The following is a 17,073-nucleotide window of genomic DNA, read 5'->3' on the forward strand; positions in this document are numbered from 1 at the left end:
CACTCTCCGACTGCGAAAATGTTCACTTTTCCATTGCCCTGTCACCGTTAGCCTCTTTTACAGGTCTCCTGGTGTAGTGTATCGTCCCCCAGGAACAGTAGGGCAATTCCCCAAGGCACTACTGGAAACGGTAGTGAACTTGGCCAGTTCAGCTTCTCATTTCACCATATTGGGAGATCTGAACCTGCACTTTGATGATCCACAAGACACAATAGCCACGGAGCTGGCCCAAGACTTGGCAACATGTGAAATTGCTTTAAAAAGCCAGCAATCCACCCATACAAAGGGACATCTTCTCGATCCAATCTTCTCTAATATCACAGATCTAACCATCAAGGATCCTAGTCTGGTCCCGTGGTCTGACCACTCTAATACCATTCACCTGGAATGCTCCCCCCCCCCCCCCGGGCCCCATCAAACCCTTCTGCAGAATGCAGGCAAGACACTGGCCCAAACTCAATGTGAGTGAATGGTCGGAAGTACTGAGGTCCACACAGCCCTTGGCTAATCATGACATCGTCACAGCGAATTCAGAGTTCAATCACTGGATAGAACATTCACTGGACACAGTGCTTCCCAGGAAATCTACAATAAAAAAGAGGGGATCAATCAACCATCCATGGTTTGGCCCGGAACTTCGGGAACTCAAACTATGCTGTAAACGAGAGGAGAGACAACGGAGGAAAGGTTTTAGCTCAGAGAAAAAGACTAAATATAGGGCCTCCATCAATGCCTACAAATCTGCCCTAAAGGCGGCTAAGACTGCCTTCTATGCGGAGAAAATTATTGCGTCCCCTAACGCACCGAAAGAGATTTTTAGAATTGTCAAATCTCTCCTGAAGGCTCCCGACCCTCCTTCAATTCCTAATGTAACTGGATCAAGATGTGAAGAACTTGCAACCTTTTTTCAGACCAAAATTCAAAAGATTCTTTTGGCCCTCCCCCCTACTCTTAATCCCGAATCTCTAATGCTAGCTGAATCATCCTTTCTAGGAGAGGCTCTTAAGCTCTCTTCCTTTACCCCTCTTATTGAGGAACTGGCTCTCCCCCTCCTCAAAGCAATAAAAAGTGGTTCGCCACTCGATCCTGCTCCAATTAACATCCTGAAATCAGTTCTGCCCATTATCACTAACCCAATCATTAATTTGATTAATTCCTCGATTGAAGCAGGCATAGTCCCACGGGACTGGAAGCTGGCCATGGTCAAACCAGTGATCAAAAAACCTAATCTTGACACCGGAGACTTGTCCAACTATCGTCCTATCTCCCTTCTCCCATGCATCAGCAAATTGGCGGAAAGATTTGTGAACCACCAAATGTCTGCTTTTCTTGAAGCCTTTAATCTTCTCCATCCATCTCAAACAGGCTTCTGCCCTGGGCAAGAGACAGAGACGGCGCTTGTAAAGGTGGTTGAGGAGTCTAGGAGGATTCTGGACGCAGGTGGCAATGTGGCCATTATCCTCCTGGACCTCAGCGCCGCCTTTGATACGGTGAATCACCGCATCCTCTTAGCCCGCCTAAAAAAACTCGGAGTCTCGGGAAAGGCCCTCGCATGGCTGGAATCCTTCCTGCAGGAAAGGTATTTTAAGGTGTTTGAGGGGAATTACCATTCCTCTCCCCTACCTCTGCAGTGTGGGGTCCCTCAGGGTTCTTCCCTTAGCTCCACACTTTTTAATGTGTACATGTCCCCTTTAGCTGAGATAGTGGCCCCCTATGGGATTGAATTGGTTAGCTATGCCGACGACACGCAGCTCGTGGTCTCTCTGAGCCAAGCAGAGCTGTCCCCTAAGTGTCTGTCTGGAGGAAGTGGCCAACTGGATGAGCCAGTCTCAACTTAACGGCGAGAAGACCGAACTTATGCTGCTAGGCAGTCAGGCATCTTTCAATGCTGCTACACTATGGCCACCCTGTATGGGCCCTGGGCCTACTCCTATAAGTGAGATCAAGAGTCTAGGACTCTGGTTAGATGAGGATCTCTCGTTCAAAGTACAAGTCAGGAAAACAGCGGCCACCTGTTTTGGCCTGCTTAAATCTATACGTAAAATTCAGCCCCAGCTGCCGGACAAGGCCAAAAGTATCCTAGTTCAAGCCTTGATCTTATCCAGGCTTGACTACGGAAATGCGATCTATCTGGGAGCCCCGGCGTCTGTGATCTGTAAGCTCCAAGTGGTCCAGAATTCAGCAGCGAGAATGTTGACTGGCACTAACCATCGCTCCTCAGCTAAACCAGCACTAAGATCACTTCACTGGCTGCCGATAAAAGAACGGATACATTTTAAGGCCCTCTGTATCGCCCATAAAAATCTTCAGGGTAAGGGTCCTCCAGTTCTCGCCAACCTTATTAGACCCTATAATACAGCCAGGAATCTGCGGTCCAATGATCTCAACTTGGCAGAAGTTCCCAGAATCAGAAAGTCGCGCTCCGGAGGCCGCCTTTTTTCCTACAATGCATCAAAACTTTGGAATTTTCTGCCCCTCTCTCTGCGGCAAGAGCCTAACCTCCTCACCTTCCACAGGAAACTGAAGACATGGCTATTCCCGGAAACCCAATAACTAAAAATACATCAGAACAATACCAGCTTCTCTGCTTCTGCGGCTCCAAGCGCTGGGATGCTCCCGGGTAGCCATGCGCTATACAAGAACAACTTCAATTCAATAACTTCACCAATTCCTGTCTGAATCAATATAACCAATTATTACCTGTACTTTGATCCTTTTTATTAAACAATCATTTTTCTCCTGATTCTATCCCATTGACCCCTTTGATGCAATTATACAACCTTACCTATAATTCCACCCCCAAAGCCTCTCTCATATAAGCATGTATTCTCTCCTAACACTGTGAGAAAAACATCTTCTATTGAATTACTATGGGAGGCAGACTTTTCTCTATCATTATCTGTTCCCCATTGGGACAATATGTGAAGTAGAATTTTTAACACCTCTAAAGCTGCTAGTATTACTCAAACTTTATTTTTTGTGTATAAGAGAGTGGTTAATACTCCTCCGATTCATCAATTTGATTCCTCTGCCACTCTCCAATGCTGGTCATGTCTCTCCTCTGATGGAACTTTAATCCACCTATTATATTATTGTCCTAAAGTGGCTGAGTTTTTGGAAATTGTGTGGTCAAAGTGTTTAAGGATATTTTCATGCAATGTTATATTATCTATTCAAAATGTTTTTCTTGGAACTATGTCTACAGATTGCAAGAACCAGTGCTATTTGATCTTTTTAATCGCACTTGCTTTTAAAGTTATATTAACTTGTTGGAAACATAATTCTAAAATATGTAGATTAACTTGGTGGAATCTTGTTTGTGATGAACACAGAATATCGACTGTCTCCTCTTCTTTGAAATCTCAAAAAATTCAATTGGATCTACTTTGGCTACCTTTCACTACATTTCTATCCTCACGCACATCATTTTCCTAACTCTTGTTGTTCTTTTCCCTTCTTTGTTCCATCTCTTCTTCCTTTTTCTTTTTTGTAAAAAAAAAAAAAAAAAGGGGGTTTGAATATTGATGAATATTACCGGTTCCACTCTGGAATTTCCCACTAATTAATTCATATGTATACCTTTTTATGACTTCTAAGGAATTCCTTGATTAATGAGTTGTCTGCTGGGTAATATGTTTAATTCATTATATTCTACTTGATAATTTTATTGTTTATTAACTATGATTTTTAAATTTAAAATATATATTTAACAAAAATCAATAAGATATGCAATATTACATGTTAGACATTGGTTAAAAAATACTTTAGTAAAGTATATGCAAGATATATAAGCCAATACATTTCTTTCCTAGAAGCAAATGTTTTAAATCCCTTCAGTTTAATTAAAACCACTTGTTCTCATTCCCAGAACTATAAAAAAGAAGGTAGCGGTTGTGGAAGGGTATGAAGTGGATGTAACTTGGACGAAAGTAAAGATCTACAAGAAAATGATGGCCTACAAACGAAAATACACAAACTCCAATCAAAGGTATGACAAGAGGCTTGGTGGGACAAACTCAAAAGGTGACAGTTATTCTTTGAGAGAAATCGGTCAGTAGTAAATATTAACAATGTACAACAGTTCAGATGGAGAGATGGGGTGAGATACATAGCAGCAACGGGGGATAAAGAGAAAGTGAGGAGGTGAAAGGGCGAACGAGGAGATGGAGAGAAGGAGAAACGGCAAGAGGGAGAAAGCATATATAACTTGCAGGTCACAGGTTTACAATTTGGATGGCTGACTCTGCCTTTCATTGCTCGGGGCTTGCTAAAACAAATACCACTGAGGAGTAGTGCCAAGACTGCTGTTTATACAATTCACACTAGAATCTAACTCAAAGATTACCACACTCTGGGGAAGAATATGCGCTCATTTAGAAAACATTTGTTGACAATTTCACATATCTTACTTCCACTGGATGCTGTTTTTTGACTTTTTCTCGATTAGCCCAATTCCTTCCAAAACATTTGTGATGTCATAGATTCTTCTCTTTTGCCTCACAGCAAGAGTATCCGCAGCCTGGAAAAAAAGCATAAGCACTCACCAGGAGTCAAGTCGCTAGCAGGATCAATGCTTCCCCATGCACTGACATTTCCCTCACACAGCATTAACAAAACACATTTAGGTAAAATGCAAACTATAAACAATGTCCCAAATGATACCAATGCACTATTTAAAGTATTACTATCTGGAAACAAACAACAAACTGGGGTTTGAAACTGGCAATGTAAACGCTCAGGCTACCTTATAAGTGAAAGTGCTTAATTGGGTGGCAAGTCTGTGAGGAGTTGTTTGCGTGGATGAGTGGGTGAACTCGAGAGTTAGAAAACACGGGGGTGGATGTTTGAATGTATGCATGATACTTCGAAGTGTGTATAGTTCATTAATGGTTGAACGAATCATACAGTGTACAAAAAAATCGTTGAAATGGATCGAGTGTTTACTTCACAAAGGGATGAATGTGACAGCAGTGGGGATAATGTTATATAATGCATAGATTTACCCAAATCGTCCCCCTGCATGATGCATATCACAGCTACGCATCATCTTAACAAAGCCCATCATATATTCTAAGCATTACCACCATTATGTCAATGCAAACACTACACCATGGTGGGAACGAATTAATGTGGCAAGAGGGTCTTCAACAAGGTCAAGAATAAGACTTAAGTAGTCCTTCATCTACGGATAGATTTACTTCATCAGTAACACACCATGTTCATATTTGGACTCCCACATCTAGAGTGTCCGCCCTACCTTTATAGCAGTGGTTCGCAAACTGTGCGCCGTGGCTCCCTGTGGAGCCATCAAACCTAGCCTGGGGAGCCGCGCACCAAGCACTATAATGCATTTAATGTTGAAGGGTCCGTTGGCTTCAGTTAAACTAATTAGACTTAAAAGCATGATGTTGATCATTTGTAAGATGACCTCCACATTTCACTGGAACCCCACGTTCCAACACTCCCAAAGTAAACGGAAGATGTCTTATTTATTTTGTTGGACTGGTTAATAGTTTCGTTTTTTTACAAATCCATATTTGGAAGCAAGAAAGAGGGACGTTTAAAAAAAAATTTGAGGAATTTATTTGGCTTGCATTGATTTGGAGGCAATTTTAAGGAGGAGACAGCAAAAATAAAGCTTATGTGGTTTAAAAATCATGAGTCACCCTGCTGAGACAGGTGTGTTGGCACGTATGACATGAGTAGAAATGGAAGTGCAGGCAAATATTCGTCAAGCACAGAAACACTTTGGCAATGGGGCCTACATGCATAAGGGTGCTATCTAGCACTGTAAGTGGGATAAAAATATCTGAGAGGGTACTCTAAAAAAGACCTGGGAAAAGAAGTGTAACTAGCAATATTTTATTAGAGGCGCTACCTTAGTAATACAAAACACCCTGCATGTATGATTATAATACCTTCATCCCAATTATTTTCAGGGCGAACAATGCAAGTACTCCCGAGGCCGGGCTCACATCCGCCCCACCGTCCAAAAACAATAACAGTGGGGAGTCACGGACAATGGCCAATGGGTCAAGGGAGACGCGGGTCAAAAAAGTTTGGGAACCACTGCTTTATCGTCTTATTAATCCTTCATGCATGTTATGGTTTCCATCATTGACTAATCTTCAGTACATATCCGGACTTGCACCACTACTCAGGAATAATCAGTGCATGCTGATATTTGCACGAATAGTAGCACATTAGTCCCCTGTAAACTCTGCCTCAGCTGCAAGCCAAACACTTGTGCACTTACAACGCACACATATCGATTCAAAGCGCGAGACGATGAGCCAGTCATGTTCTATTGACTGGCTTCAGTCATGACTGGAGAATGCTGGATTGTGTAGAACTAGCGGTCCGTGGCTCATTCCGCCAAGACAGCACTGTGTCAAGAGGGACAGTGCCACATTAAAACAATGTGCAAGACATTGTAAAGTGCTGCTGCACACTGCACTGCCGGTACCACTGTATTCCTCGGATCGATGTGTTGGAGGGGTGAGGGGCATAGAACAAGTGTCACGGGAAACGGTGTTGAATATGTAGGTTTGGTGTCAGCATACTCATGAACCTACAGTCAAATTGTAGGCTGAACACTGAATCCTTGACATCCAAGGGTGCTAATGTGGTACTTGCTGGGCCCATTCCACATATCTGTAAAGTATTCTTTTAGGCCATGTTTTAAGAGTGACCCACTAAGCACAAGAGGCGAGTTTCAGCACAAAAAACCCAAAAGATGAACTTCAAGGGCAAAGAACTGGGGAACTGTTCTCTACTTTGACCTATGCAGAAAAGGGACGACCTCTGCAGAAAAGTGACAACCCCAGCACTGAGACCACAGTGTCAGGACAGCCCTCTGTGCAGTCAGTGAGGACAACAGGTCATCCTCTCAGCTGCATCATTCTGGCACCATTATACCTCCTGACAACAATTGAAAAAGGTCCTTTTTGAATTGTGCTTTCCTGAAACTAAGAATATATTTTCGGAAAGATTTGTTTTGCAATTTTTTTTTTATTACTGTACTTGCCCTAGAGCTGGGGGCTTGTGGCTTAGTGAGCTAATCTATCCAGTAAAGAGATCCGTGTGTCACCCCGTGGTCAGCCCTGTGGGGGCAGCTGTCGCGACGAATGGCAGGGCCAAGGGGGCGCATTGTCTTACCCGCCACATCTCAGACAAACAGTGGGCGGTACCTGGGGCATATAGCAAGGCAGAGCACCGGCCAGTACTAGCGGACCTTCACCCCCAGTCAGAACCCTGCCTCCTGGGATGGAGGCCGGGGCAAAAGCACGTAGACTGGAAAGCAGGATAATAGACCTGGCATTTGCAACGTACAAACGCCGCACTGCCATGGCATGGAAGGGGGTAGAACCTCCTTTAGTGTAACTTTGGCGCCGCAATTTGAATTAATGAGAGACAGCCATCGCTAACTCCAGTAAACTGTCGGGCAATGGATGAGCATAAGATATGGGATGCATACATCATTAAAGTGGACAGGCAGTGGAGGGCAGTTCCCTAGGGGGTAGGGGGGATTTGGGGTGTTTACCTGACATGGCCTTTCCCACAGGACCAGAGGGAGGGGAGCTGGATCTCTGCGTTCCCGCCATTCATGTAGGACAGATAGTAACTGGTCTGATGGCACCTGACGACATCAGTTGGGGAACAACACGACAGGATCGCACGGGGGAGAAGCCCAGATTAGGATATACTACCCGAGAGAACGTTTGTGGATACCTGCATGCAACTAGTAGTCATGAGTACTCTTGGTTTTAAATTGTTGTTTTTTCCTCGATTACCTCTACAATGCTCAGCTCCGCCTCCTGTTGGCCGAATAAGTCAGTAATGATTACCAGGGGGAAAGGAAGGGCCTGTTCAGGACTCCTGGATCTTGGGTCGCATGAGGATTGTGAACTGGATGGAAGAAGCGGGTTTTAAGATAGAGAGGGGTTTCGCATGATCTTAAACTATAGTCCACATGTGTAATATGTGGAGCACTACTTCTCCTCATAATGGGTTTTGATGGTAATGAGAGTGATGTATGAATTTGGTACAGATTAGATTGGAGCATCACAACCATAGGACAAGCGCGTAGGTGATTTATACGGTGTTGAAGAGCTTTTTAGATTCTGTACTCACTGTTCATTACATTGGTTGGTTTTCCTGACCTTCCGTTAGAACACCACAAAAGATAGAAAGGTGTTTGGCATTACCTTACACTATAGTGATGGATCTGAAATATGTGGCACACCTATGAGTTTCGATGGCGATGAGTGTTGTATCGATTTGGTATAAATTTGATAACAATTACTATATGAGAAGAGTGTATGTGAGGACTAGCCACCTAGAGACTAAATATTAGTGAGACACATTTGCTCTTTGGCATAATATAGCATTGGCAAACGGAAACGTCACAGGATATTTACAGATGTTGGAACCCCTCCTATGCGGGGATTGCCATAGGTGACATAAGGCTTGTTTGAGCTCCTGTTAAGAATTCTGCTGAACTGTCTGCTGAAAGCTAACGGTGTGAGTGGTTTTAATATTCAACGCTACAGTGACAACGAAGTTGGCAGCAGCAGTAGAAAATGCAGAAGGCAGGGCTCGTCGTAATAACGTGCAGCTTATGGGCTTCCGTCAACGCTGTGAAGGTCCTTCAATGGAACGTTTTCTTGACCAATGGCTTCGCTCCTTGAGGACTCTGAAGGGCTTGTCACCTTTCTTAGCGAGCTGACAGGGCATTGGTATGGAGCCCCCCTGCCCAGTCATCACAAGACTCCTGAATTATCTAGACAGGGACATTGTTCTCAAACATGCCCGGCAGCAGGACAATATCTCCTACCAATCCCACATAATCATGGTCTTCCTCAATTATACCACTACAGAGCAAGCAGCAACGGCACTCATTATTTGAGGCAACAACTTTGTGGCCTCAACATTTAGTACATGTAGCTATATCAGGCTAGGAAACCTGAAGGTCATGTACCACTCACAAAATCTCCTCTTCACAACACCCAAAGAGGTTTTTCAGTGGACTGATGAATGAATCCTTGTGAAGCCACACATTGCCAACGTATGGATTCAGACTCATCCTAAGGGGATAGACAAAACCAAACTATCAAAACCAGACGGCAAAGCGCAACAGGTCTAGCTCCTTGTAGAGGAACTCCTGACGGGAAAGAGGCCCCAGTGGACGAGGTGGCCCTTGGAGACTCGGAGGGCAGTCCCTTCTCCTTCTACCTGGCTTTGTTGTCTGCTATAATTGTGTATGGAATCTACAGTGATCCTTGATGTCGCTCACATGATTAGCGACCGCCGGATTGTGAGAGTGGGATCTTAGCTTTCCCCAGTTAATTGACTTTGTTGGGTATGGAGATCCATTGGGGCGGGTCCGATAGGGCCGCATGTTGGGACCAGGTTGTGGTCAGCTCCAGGACAGATACTTCCTGTTATTTGAATATGGGGGCTGGGAGGTTAGTTGGGGTTTGGTCAAGTTATTATTGGTATCCATACTGTTATGTTTCCATCCTCACCTGTCAAAGCTTTCACCCTAGTATATTACGAGGGACCCCAAAGTAGCTGAAACCCTAGAATTATTACATGAGTTGTCCTGAAATGAAAGTGGCTTACTCAACAAAGTCAAGCGGGGGGCAGTTTTGAAACACGTTAAAGGGTGGGCGCAGATGTTCTCCTATTACAAAAGACTCATCTCCTGGGCAATAAAGTCCCCCGTATTGCTTGGCTTGTATTCACTGGTGTCCATCATTCCAGGTTCAAGAGGCACATGATTCCAGCTTTTTAAGACTTGGGTAGACCACCAGGGTCGGTATATGGCTGTGACAGGCATGCTATATGGGGAGCCCCACACTCTTCTCTGCATATGTGGCCCCCTTCCCCTCGGTCAGTCCTCACAGACACGGTCACCAGGGTTTGGGGTGAATTTCCTGAGGGGCGCACAGTGATTGGGAACGATTGAAATGGTGTCATTAGCCATTCAGCCGATTGCTGGCATTCCTTGCGGCCAAACTCCTGGTGGATCTCATCTACCCTTCTTAGGTCTGCCCTAGGTTTGGTAGAGGGCTGGTGGGTACAGCACCCACGTCAGGTGGGGCTATGCTTTTTCCCCTTCAACACACAACTTCTTTTCTCGCCTCGACTATTTCCTTATCCCGCATTCATATTTACATAGAGTTTCTAACGTCTCTGTCCTTCCACAGGGGCGCGCCAATCATTCCCCAGGAGCTATCCGAATTTGTGTCAGTCGCCAGCGCCTGGCATTCCGCTGGAGCTTTTCGCCCTGGCGCTTGCAGAATCGGGGCTATAGTCTCTGTATTAAGCTCTCCATAGAGGAATACTATGTAGTTAATACAGTTACGGTGACCTCCCAAATGATGCTATGAGAAGCTATGAAACCTGATGTTAGTTTCTCTACTGGGGAGCGGCAACGTCGGGCACAGGATTAAGTGGATCTCGAGGCTCGGATGTCGGACTTAGAGGTACAGAGTTAACTGGAAGTTGGGCAACAGGCATGTAGACAACTGGGGTTTTTGCAACAACAGTACCAACAGACCCTCTTGGAGGAGGCCAAACAGTCATGGTAAGCGGACCAGAGCCGCATATATCAGTGGGGTGACAAATCAAGTAAAATGCTCCATAGGCTGCGCCAGTGTTCCCAACTCCCTTCCTCCATTCCTCTTGTATGTGATTCAGCAGGTGCTTTACTCAATGATCCTGGGGAGGTTGCCGGCTGTTTCACTGCCCACTTTCAGGATGTATCAGGTGGAGGACTTTGTGACAGCAATCCCGGTTAAAACTCTCTCCCCTTTAGATCCCGACTTATTAGACAATGCGCTCACTAGGGAGACCCCAGGGTGTAACGGAGTCCCTTGTGAATTCTTCAAGACCTTCGTGCTAATACTTAAGGAACATATTCTAGGGGGATTCAAATCAGCAGCTAATGATGCTACCCTTCTCCCTGACTGGTCCCACACAGAGATAGGGATGTCCAGTAAGCCCAGCTGGCCGGTAGGCAGGCACTATTTTCCAATCACCCTCTTCAACTTGGAGGTAAATATCCTTGCAAAGGCAATGGGGAACAGGCTGACATGCGTTATCCCAGATTTAGTTAATCCCGAGCAAGCCAGCTTTATGCCCCACCATACTACCCAACACAATATTCAGTGCTTCTATAATGCCCTGGAGTTGGCTGATCGCTGGAGGGACCCACTGCGGTCCTCCTTGCTGATATAGGCAAGGCCTTCGATTCCGCAAGTTGGGTATCTTTGTTCGCACTTCTTCGGCACCTGCATCTTTGTCTCAGATTTCTATCCTACCTTAAGTTATTGTAAACTAGTCTGACAACAACAGTGCATGTGGCCGGGGCTAGTTTGGATTCTTTCCCAATTCGGGGAGGGACGAGGCAGGGGCGCCACCCTTCTCCTCTGATGTTCGCTCTTGCTATGGAGCCCTTTGCAGAGTAGGTGAGGATGGATGCCCAGGTCCGTGGTTGAGTGAGAGGCTGGCATCTCCGATCGAATAGCACAATAAGCAGATGACGTTCTTTTCTTTTTGACTACCGCGGATGCCTCTGGACCGCGTATCCTACAAATCATGCGCATTTTTGGCAAATCATCAGGCCTTTATCTTAAAATCTCCGAATCTTCTGTGTTTCCGGTGGGTGGCTACCTACCTGTAGGACATTGATTGGGCATCAGAATTACGGATCTCAACACGTGGCTTTAAGTACTTTGGCGTCTTTGTATCCCCTGATGTGGCATTGGCATGGACACGTAAATTAGATCCTGTTCCGGCTCAATTACGTGTTTGGTTGGTTCAGCCTCTCTCCCTAACCGGTACGTCTGCGATACTCAAAGAGGTGTCTCTACCTCAGTTCTTGTACCAACTACCACATTTCCTGTACACTATCCCGTGTCAATGGTTTCGCTCTGTTAAGTCCATCCTTAATAGTTTTCTGTGGGAGGGCAGCACCCCTTGCATTGCAATCCTGCGGCAAATGTTGCATTATCTGGCGTTGAAACTCCTGGTCATTAATGATTGGTGGTACGACATACAGGGCAACCCTGGGTATCCGTCTGAAAGATGGGCAATGGGGGGGGGACACTCCACTTATTTCATACCTATATGGCGGGGGCGAGTGCAGAGGTCTTCCCAGGCAACTAGAGTTGTCCTGACTCATTGGAGACACTCCCCTAAAATGGATGGGGTGGTGGGGAAGACTGGCACAGTGCCTGCTGCAGGTGGCTGCACTGGAAAGATTCAATAGATATGATCTGACTGGAATCTACACCTTGATCGATGTCATGAGTGGGACAGTCTTTATATCATTTCAGACCTTGCAGGCAGAATATCAACTGCATTATGTTATGTTATAAATGTTATTGAGCGCATAGCTACCCCAGCAACGGGGTTCCCAATACTAGTCCCAAAATCTAAACATACAGCAACAATGGCCAGGGAGGCAGAATGCACCATGGAAAATCCTAAGCGAATAAAAGCCAGGTATTCAGAAGTTTCCTGAAGGTTAAGTGGTTATGGACTTTGCTGATAGGGGGTGAAAGTGCATTCCAGACACTGGAGCTTTGCACAAAACAAGCGGCCTCCTGCTCTTACTTTCTTAACACAAGGAACAGTGGCCAGTTTAAGGTTAGCTGAGCAAAGGGGCCATATGGGTACCGTAGTCCGTGCCATGTTATCTGCTGCTCGGCCATGCCATAACCCCATACATTGAATCTTCATCTGATCTTTCCGAATTTAGTCCGCTAGAGGACAATCTACTTATGGGAGATCTAGGTGACTGCAAGATTGCACAAGTTTACCAAACGCTTATCTCTAACCACCCAGACATGTTCATAGCTCTCGAACGGGCATGGGAGGCTTATGTCGGCGCATTGGATGATGAGGATTGGATTGAGACTCTAGGCACAACTCGGAATGCAGCCACAGCAGCCCAGCTGAGGCCGCTTCAGTTTAAATATCTTCATACCGATCATCGGCTGTGGTGGATTGGAGAGATTGCTTCCCTGTCTTGTCTTCATACTGGTAAAGGGCACGGCACGGCTTTCCCGCTCTGAATCACTTCTGGCAAGGGTCTTGCACAAGATAATCTCAATGGACCCGAAAACTCACTCTCTTTTATATTACAGATGCATTGAGGTGGCAAACGACACAAGTTGTCAATGTTATTCCTAGTCCTGATCATGGCGAAGCTCTACATACCAAGGGCGTGGAAGGCCATAGCTCCCTATCCATGGTCGTGTGGAAGGGCGGCTTAGATAATGAAATGGGTCTGGAAGTGGCGGAGTAAAAGGCCCGGGGCTGTCCACAAAAACACCCAAAGATATGGCAGGCCTGGGCAGATTACATGGGCACAGTGTTAGAACCGGTCAGCTCTGTAAGATAATTGGTAGGCGACTAAATTTGCATGTTTGCAGTTAAGGGTGGGATTGAATGAAACTGGATTGAGTAATCTGATTTCCAGGCTTATTATGTATCATATTGCAAAATGCGGTGGGGGGCACTGGACAGGTATTTGTTTTTGCATTTTCTTTATACATTCTCTGTTGCCGAATTTGTTGGCTGTTGGATCGTACAGGTCTTGAAAGTTCAATAAAATTTGTGGCAACCAAAAGGATGCAGTTAAATCAATTAAAACCCATGCTTCAGCTAACCTCTTAGGGCAAGAACTGGAGAAGGGACATAGGAAACACTTAACTGATGTAATGGACGGACTTGCTTGTTTTAGAATGATTGCTATATCAAATACCTATACAGACTTGTTCCTACAACTGATATCTACAAAGGTTTCTTAATTCAAGATCTTAGGAATTCCCTGTGAATGTTGAAATATGCATGTGATCATCTGCCTGGTCCAGGAGGATGGGGGGGGGGGGGAGACTTATTGGATCTTTGTAAGAGCATATTTGACACATATCTAATGTGTGAAGGGATCATTTTTTACTTATAACAGAAGGTAGTCAGAATGGGGAAGGTATAATAATTATCTTTCTTTTCCCAATTACTAGTCAGAGTTTGATAGTTATATGACATAAGCATAGCATACCAGATGTACAGAAGGTTATGGCAAGTGATCAAAATGAATACGGCCAAGGAAAATGTATACACTAAGAACATTAGAGGACTGAATCAACATATCCTCATTTGGTGAAAAGGCAACAGTTGAGCAGCTTGCCTTTAAGAGATGCTGAGAAACTGCTGAAGAAACTGATGTGGTGGACTGGACTGCTCCCATTGGGCGCAGGGTCAAGACCAATTTGCATATGGCTGGGTGCAAACTGGAATGTCACGGTGAGCAAAAAAACAATGGATTTAGGCCCAGATCTCTGTACTGGGGTGAATGTATGACATTGTTCTGCATTCTGTCCAACAATTGTTCTTTTTGCAGATGTAATGATTGGTGGCATGCCGAGTTAAGCCTTGCTCCAATTCCTACTTCTGTAGCAAGAAATCTTGGGTTCAAATTCGATGACAAGCTCTCTTATCACCTCCAGATGTTAAAATGGTTTTCACTGATCTGAGCGTTACCCTTTGGAATATGGGCCTGCGATGATATTTGCTTGATCACTTGCAAATAGTTCAAAACACTGCTGCCAAACTGATCCTTTGGCTACCTAGATGCCAATCAGTTAAATTGCAGCTCAAGGAACTCCACTGGCTCCATCAAGTGGCAAATCATTTTTAAAGCTCTGGTTATTGCCTACTGCTCTGTTCATAAGGTGGGCCCCAAGTACCTACGCAAGAGGCTGTGTCAATACTTGCACTGCCAGCCTTAGATCAGAGTAAGCTCCACTTTAGAAGATCCCTCGCTTTCGTCTAATGACAAGGGCGTTCTTTTATTTTACCTATCTGATCGCTAGGGCTTGGAACGCCTTGCCTCGCTCTCATCGTCAAATTACTAATGAAAATCAGTTTGGGAAAGAACTTGCCTTTTCCGCCAATGATTGATTTCATTCCTTAGCTATCTTCTAGCTTCCAGCACCTGAACAACTGGCTGGCAGCTTCCCACTTAAAAAATTTAATAGCGTGTATTTTGATTAAAATTCAGGTCAATACTGTTAGAATACAGGTGTGTCACTGTCTTACATGCTCCACGCTGCTCTGGTCTAGAAATGGAGTGTCTTGTGAGTTAGAGATGACAGGACCCTTTTGGTTCCTGATGTAAGTGTGTGGGTTTTGAGTGATAGAATTCATGAAGTAGAATGTTCAGTAATAGGTTACATGTTGAGGAATGTAATACCAAGCTCAGTACGTGGCATGATCATTTGCCTATATTGGCTGGGAACAACGCTGCAACTGGAAACGAGATAGGGGGATTATGTTAACCCCGCAATCCAATGAACTGAGAGTACTCTCCCAGAGAGTTTGCCATGGTCGGGCAAACTGCTCGTACATACGACATGTGCCTCAGTCAAGGTGAAAATCAAAGGGTGGCGCATGTGGAGTCAAAGCACCACTCTAATCAGTGAAAGACCTGTGAAAACAGTGAAGCCCTTGAAAGAAAGTTTTCTGTTGGCTAGAAATTTTCAGGTAGAGACAAGCGATACTGCACCAAAACCTAACACTGAGCCGTCGTTAATTGACAATGGTAAAGGCTGCGATAACCAGGTCTAGAAAATCTCTAAAGGCCGTGATAGCCAAGTGCAAGAAAGCACTAAAAGTGGCAACCTTGCTGATGCAAAGAAATGCTAAAGGCAGTAGAAACCAAGTACAATTCAAAGAGGTTTGAAGGGTGAGGAACCTGTGCAAGAAACAAAGCCACTACTCACTGCCAAATAAGTAGACAGAGCCTCACAACCAGAGAGTGTGCACGACGATCCAAATATTGGCACCTGGCTTGTGCTTGGTGAAGGTGCCGGTCCAAGCGGGCAGCAGACACTGCCGGAGCGAGCTCCGCTCCAGACAGTATAAAGTTCCACAGGTTATGATGCTTCAGCATTCCTAAACCCACAGCCTCTCTTCAATACCACCAAAAAGCAAAATATTGGTAACATGCCTGGATCGAATCTTTTGATTATTTCATTTTTTTTTTAACAGAGTTTTATAAAGCGCGAACTTGACCCAAAGGTATCGGGTAACAGAGCGCTTTACATAGCACCAGTTGCGTTACAGGGGGGGGGGGGGGGGCATTCGTTTTTGTTTGGCACGGGGAGATTAATTGATTTGCCTAGAATCACAGGATGCTCAGCGTCATTGCCGAGACTAGAACCCAGTTCCCGAGATTCGAGGTCGACCGCCCTAGCCGTTAGGCCAACTCCTCTCCCCATTGATGTGCTGGAAGAAGCAAATGACAAAAAGATCATTAAATATCAAAAGGGTTTTAGTGGCTCGAGGAGTAAAAGGAGTGATAAAGAAAATACCACAAAGTAGTGAAGTGACATCCCATCAAATTAAAGAGGTTCTGAACACCACGTTCAATCCAATGCCAAATGTTGATTATAAAAAGGTACACTTTCAACCTAGAAAGGCAGAAGGTCGGTTAAACAATGGATGAGTTTGTAGAAAAACTTGATTTGCTCATCAAGCATTGCAAGTGCAACAAGTTCAATGATGAAGAGGCCAGCATAATAAACAGTTGTCTCAGATTCCCTCAGACAACAAATGCTAAAAGAGACACTCAGCTTGAAGCGAGTACTCATTGCTGCGAAGCAGAAGAAAGAGCTGACAAACAAGCAGCTAACATGAAGGCTGGAACAGCCCAAAATGAATCAGCGCTCACTGTAGAAGGTCATAAAGTAATGTCTCCAAACAAAAAGAAATTGAGTTTTCGATTTGGATTTTCCTTTCCACGTGAAGGTAAATGTACTGCCACTGGAATGGTACTCAAAGGATGCGGGAAAGAGAAACATTTTGTAGAGGTTTGCAAAGCAAGGGAGAGATTAAGTGCATCATGTCGAGAAAATAGAATGGATGCCAGAAAGTTCCAGAGACATCCCAAACACCCCCGCAAGGACAAGCGGCAACATCAGTTAAGACTAAGCATGGGCTGAAAATTTGTTCCGCTCGCGGAATTTGCGGATTTTCCACGATTTCGCGATCCGCAAA

The 17,073-nt window shown here is 44.9% G+C and overlaps 1 protein-coding gene across 1 annotated transcript in view; it reads right to left on the reverse strand.

The window, feature by feature from the left end:
* Window positions 1-17,073, reverse strand: part of E2F5 (E2F transcription factor 5) — a 348,139-nt gene that overhangs the window by 309,244 nt on the left and 21,822 nt on the right. The window contains exon 2 of the mRNA XM_078687086.1: window positions 4,410-4,519. Within this exon, the coding sequence (XP_078543212.1) occupies window positions 4,410-4,519 (110 nt within the window). The remainder of the gene's footprint in view (window positions 1-4,409; window positions 4,520-17,073) is intronic.

The sequence above is a fragment of the Lissotriton helveticus genome, chromosome 4_1, assembly GCF_964261635.1.
Source record: "Lissotriton helveticus chromosome 4_1, aLisHel1.1, whole genome shotgun sequence".
Classification (NCBI taxonomy): Eukaryota; Metazoa; Chordata; class Amphibia; order Caudata; family Salamandridae; genus Lissotriton; species Lissotriton helveticus.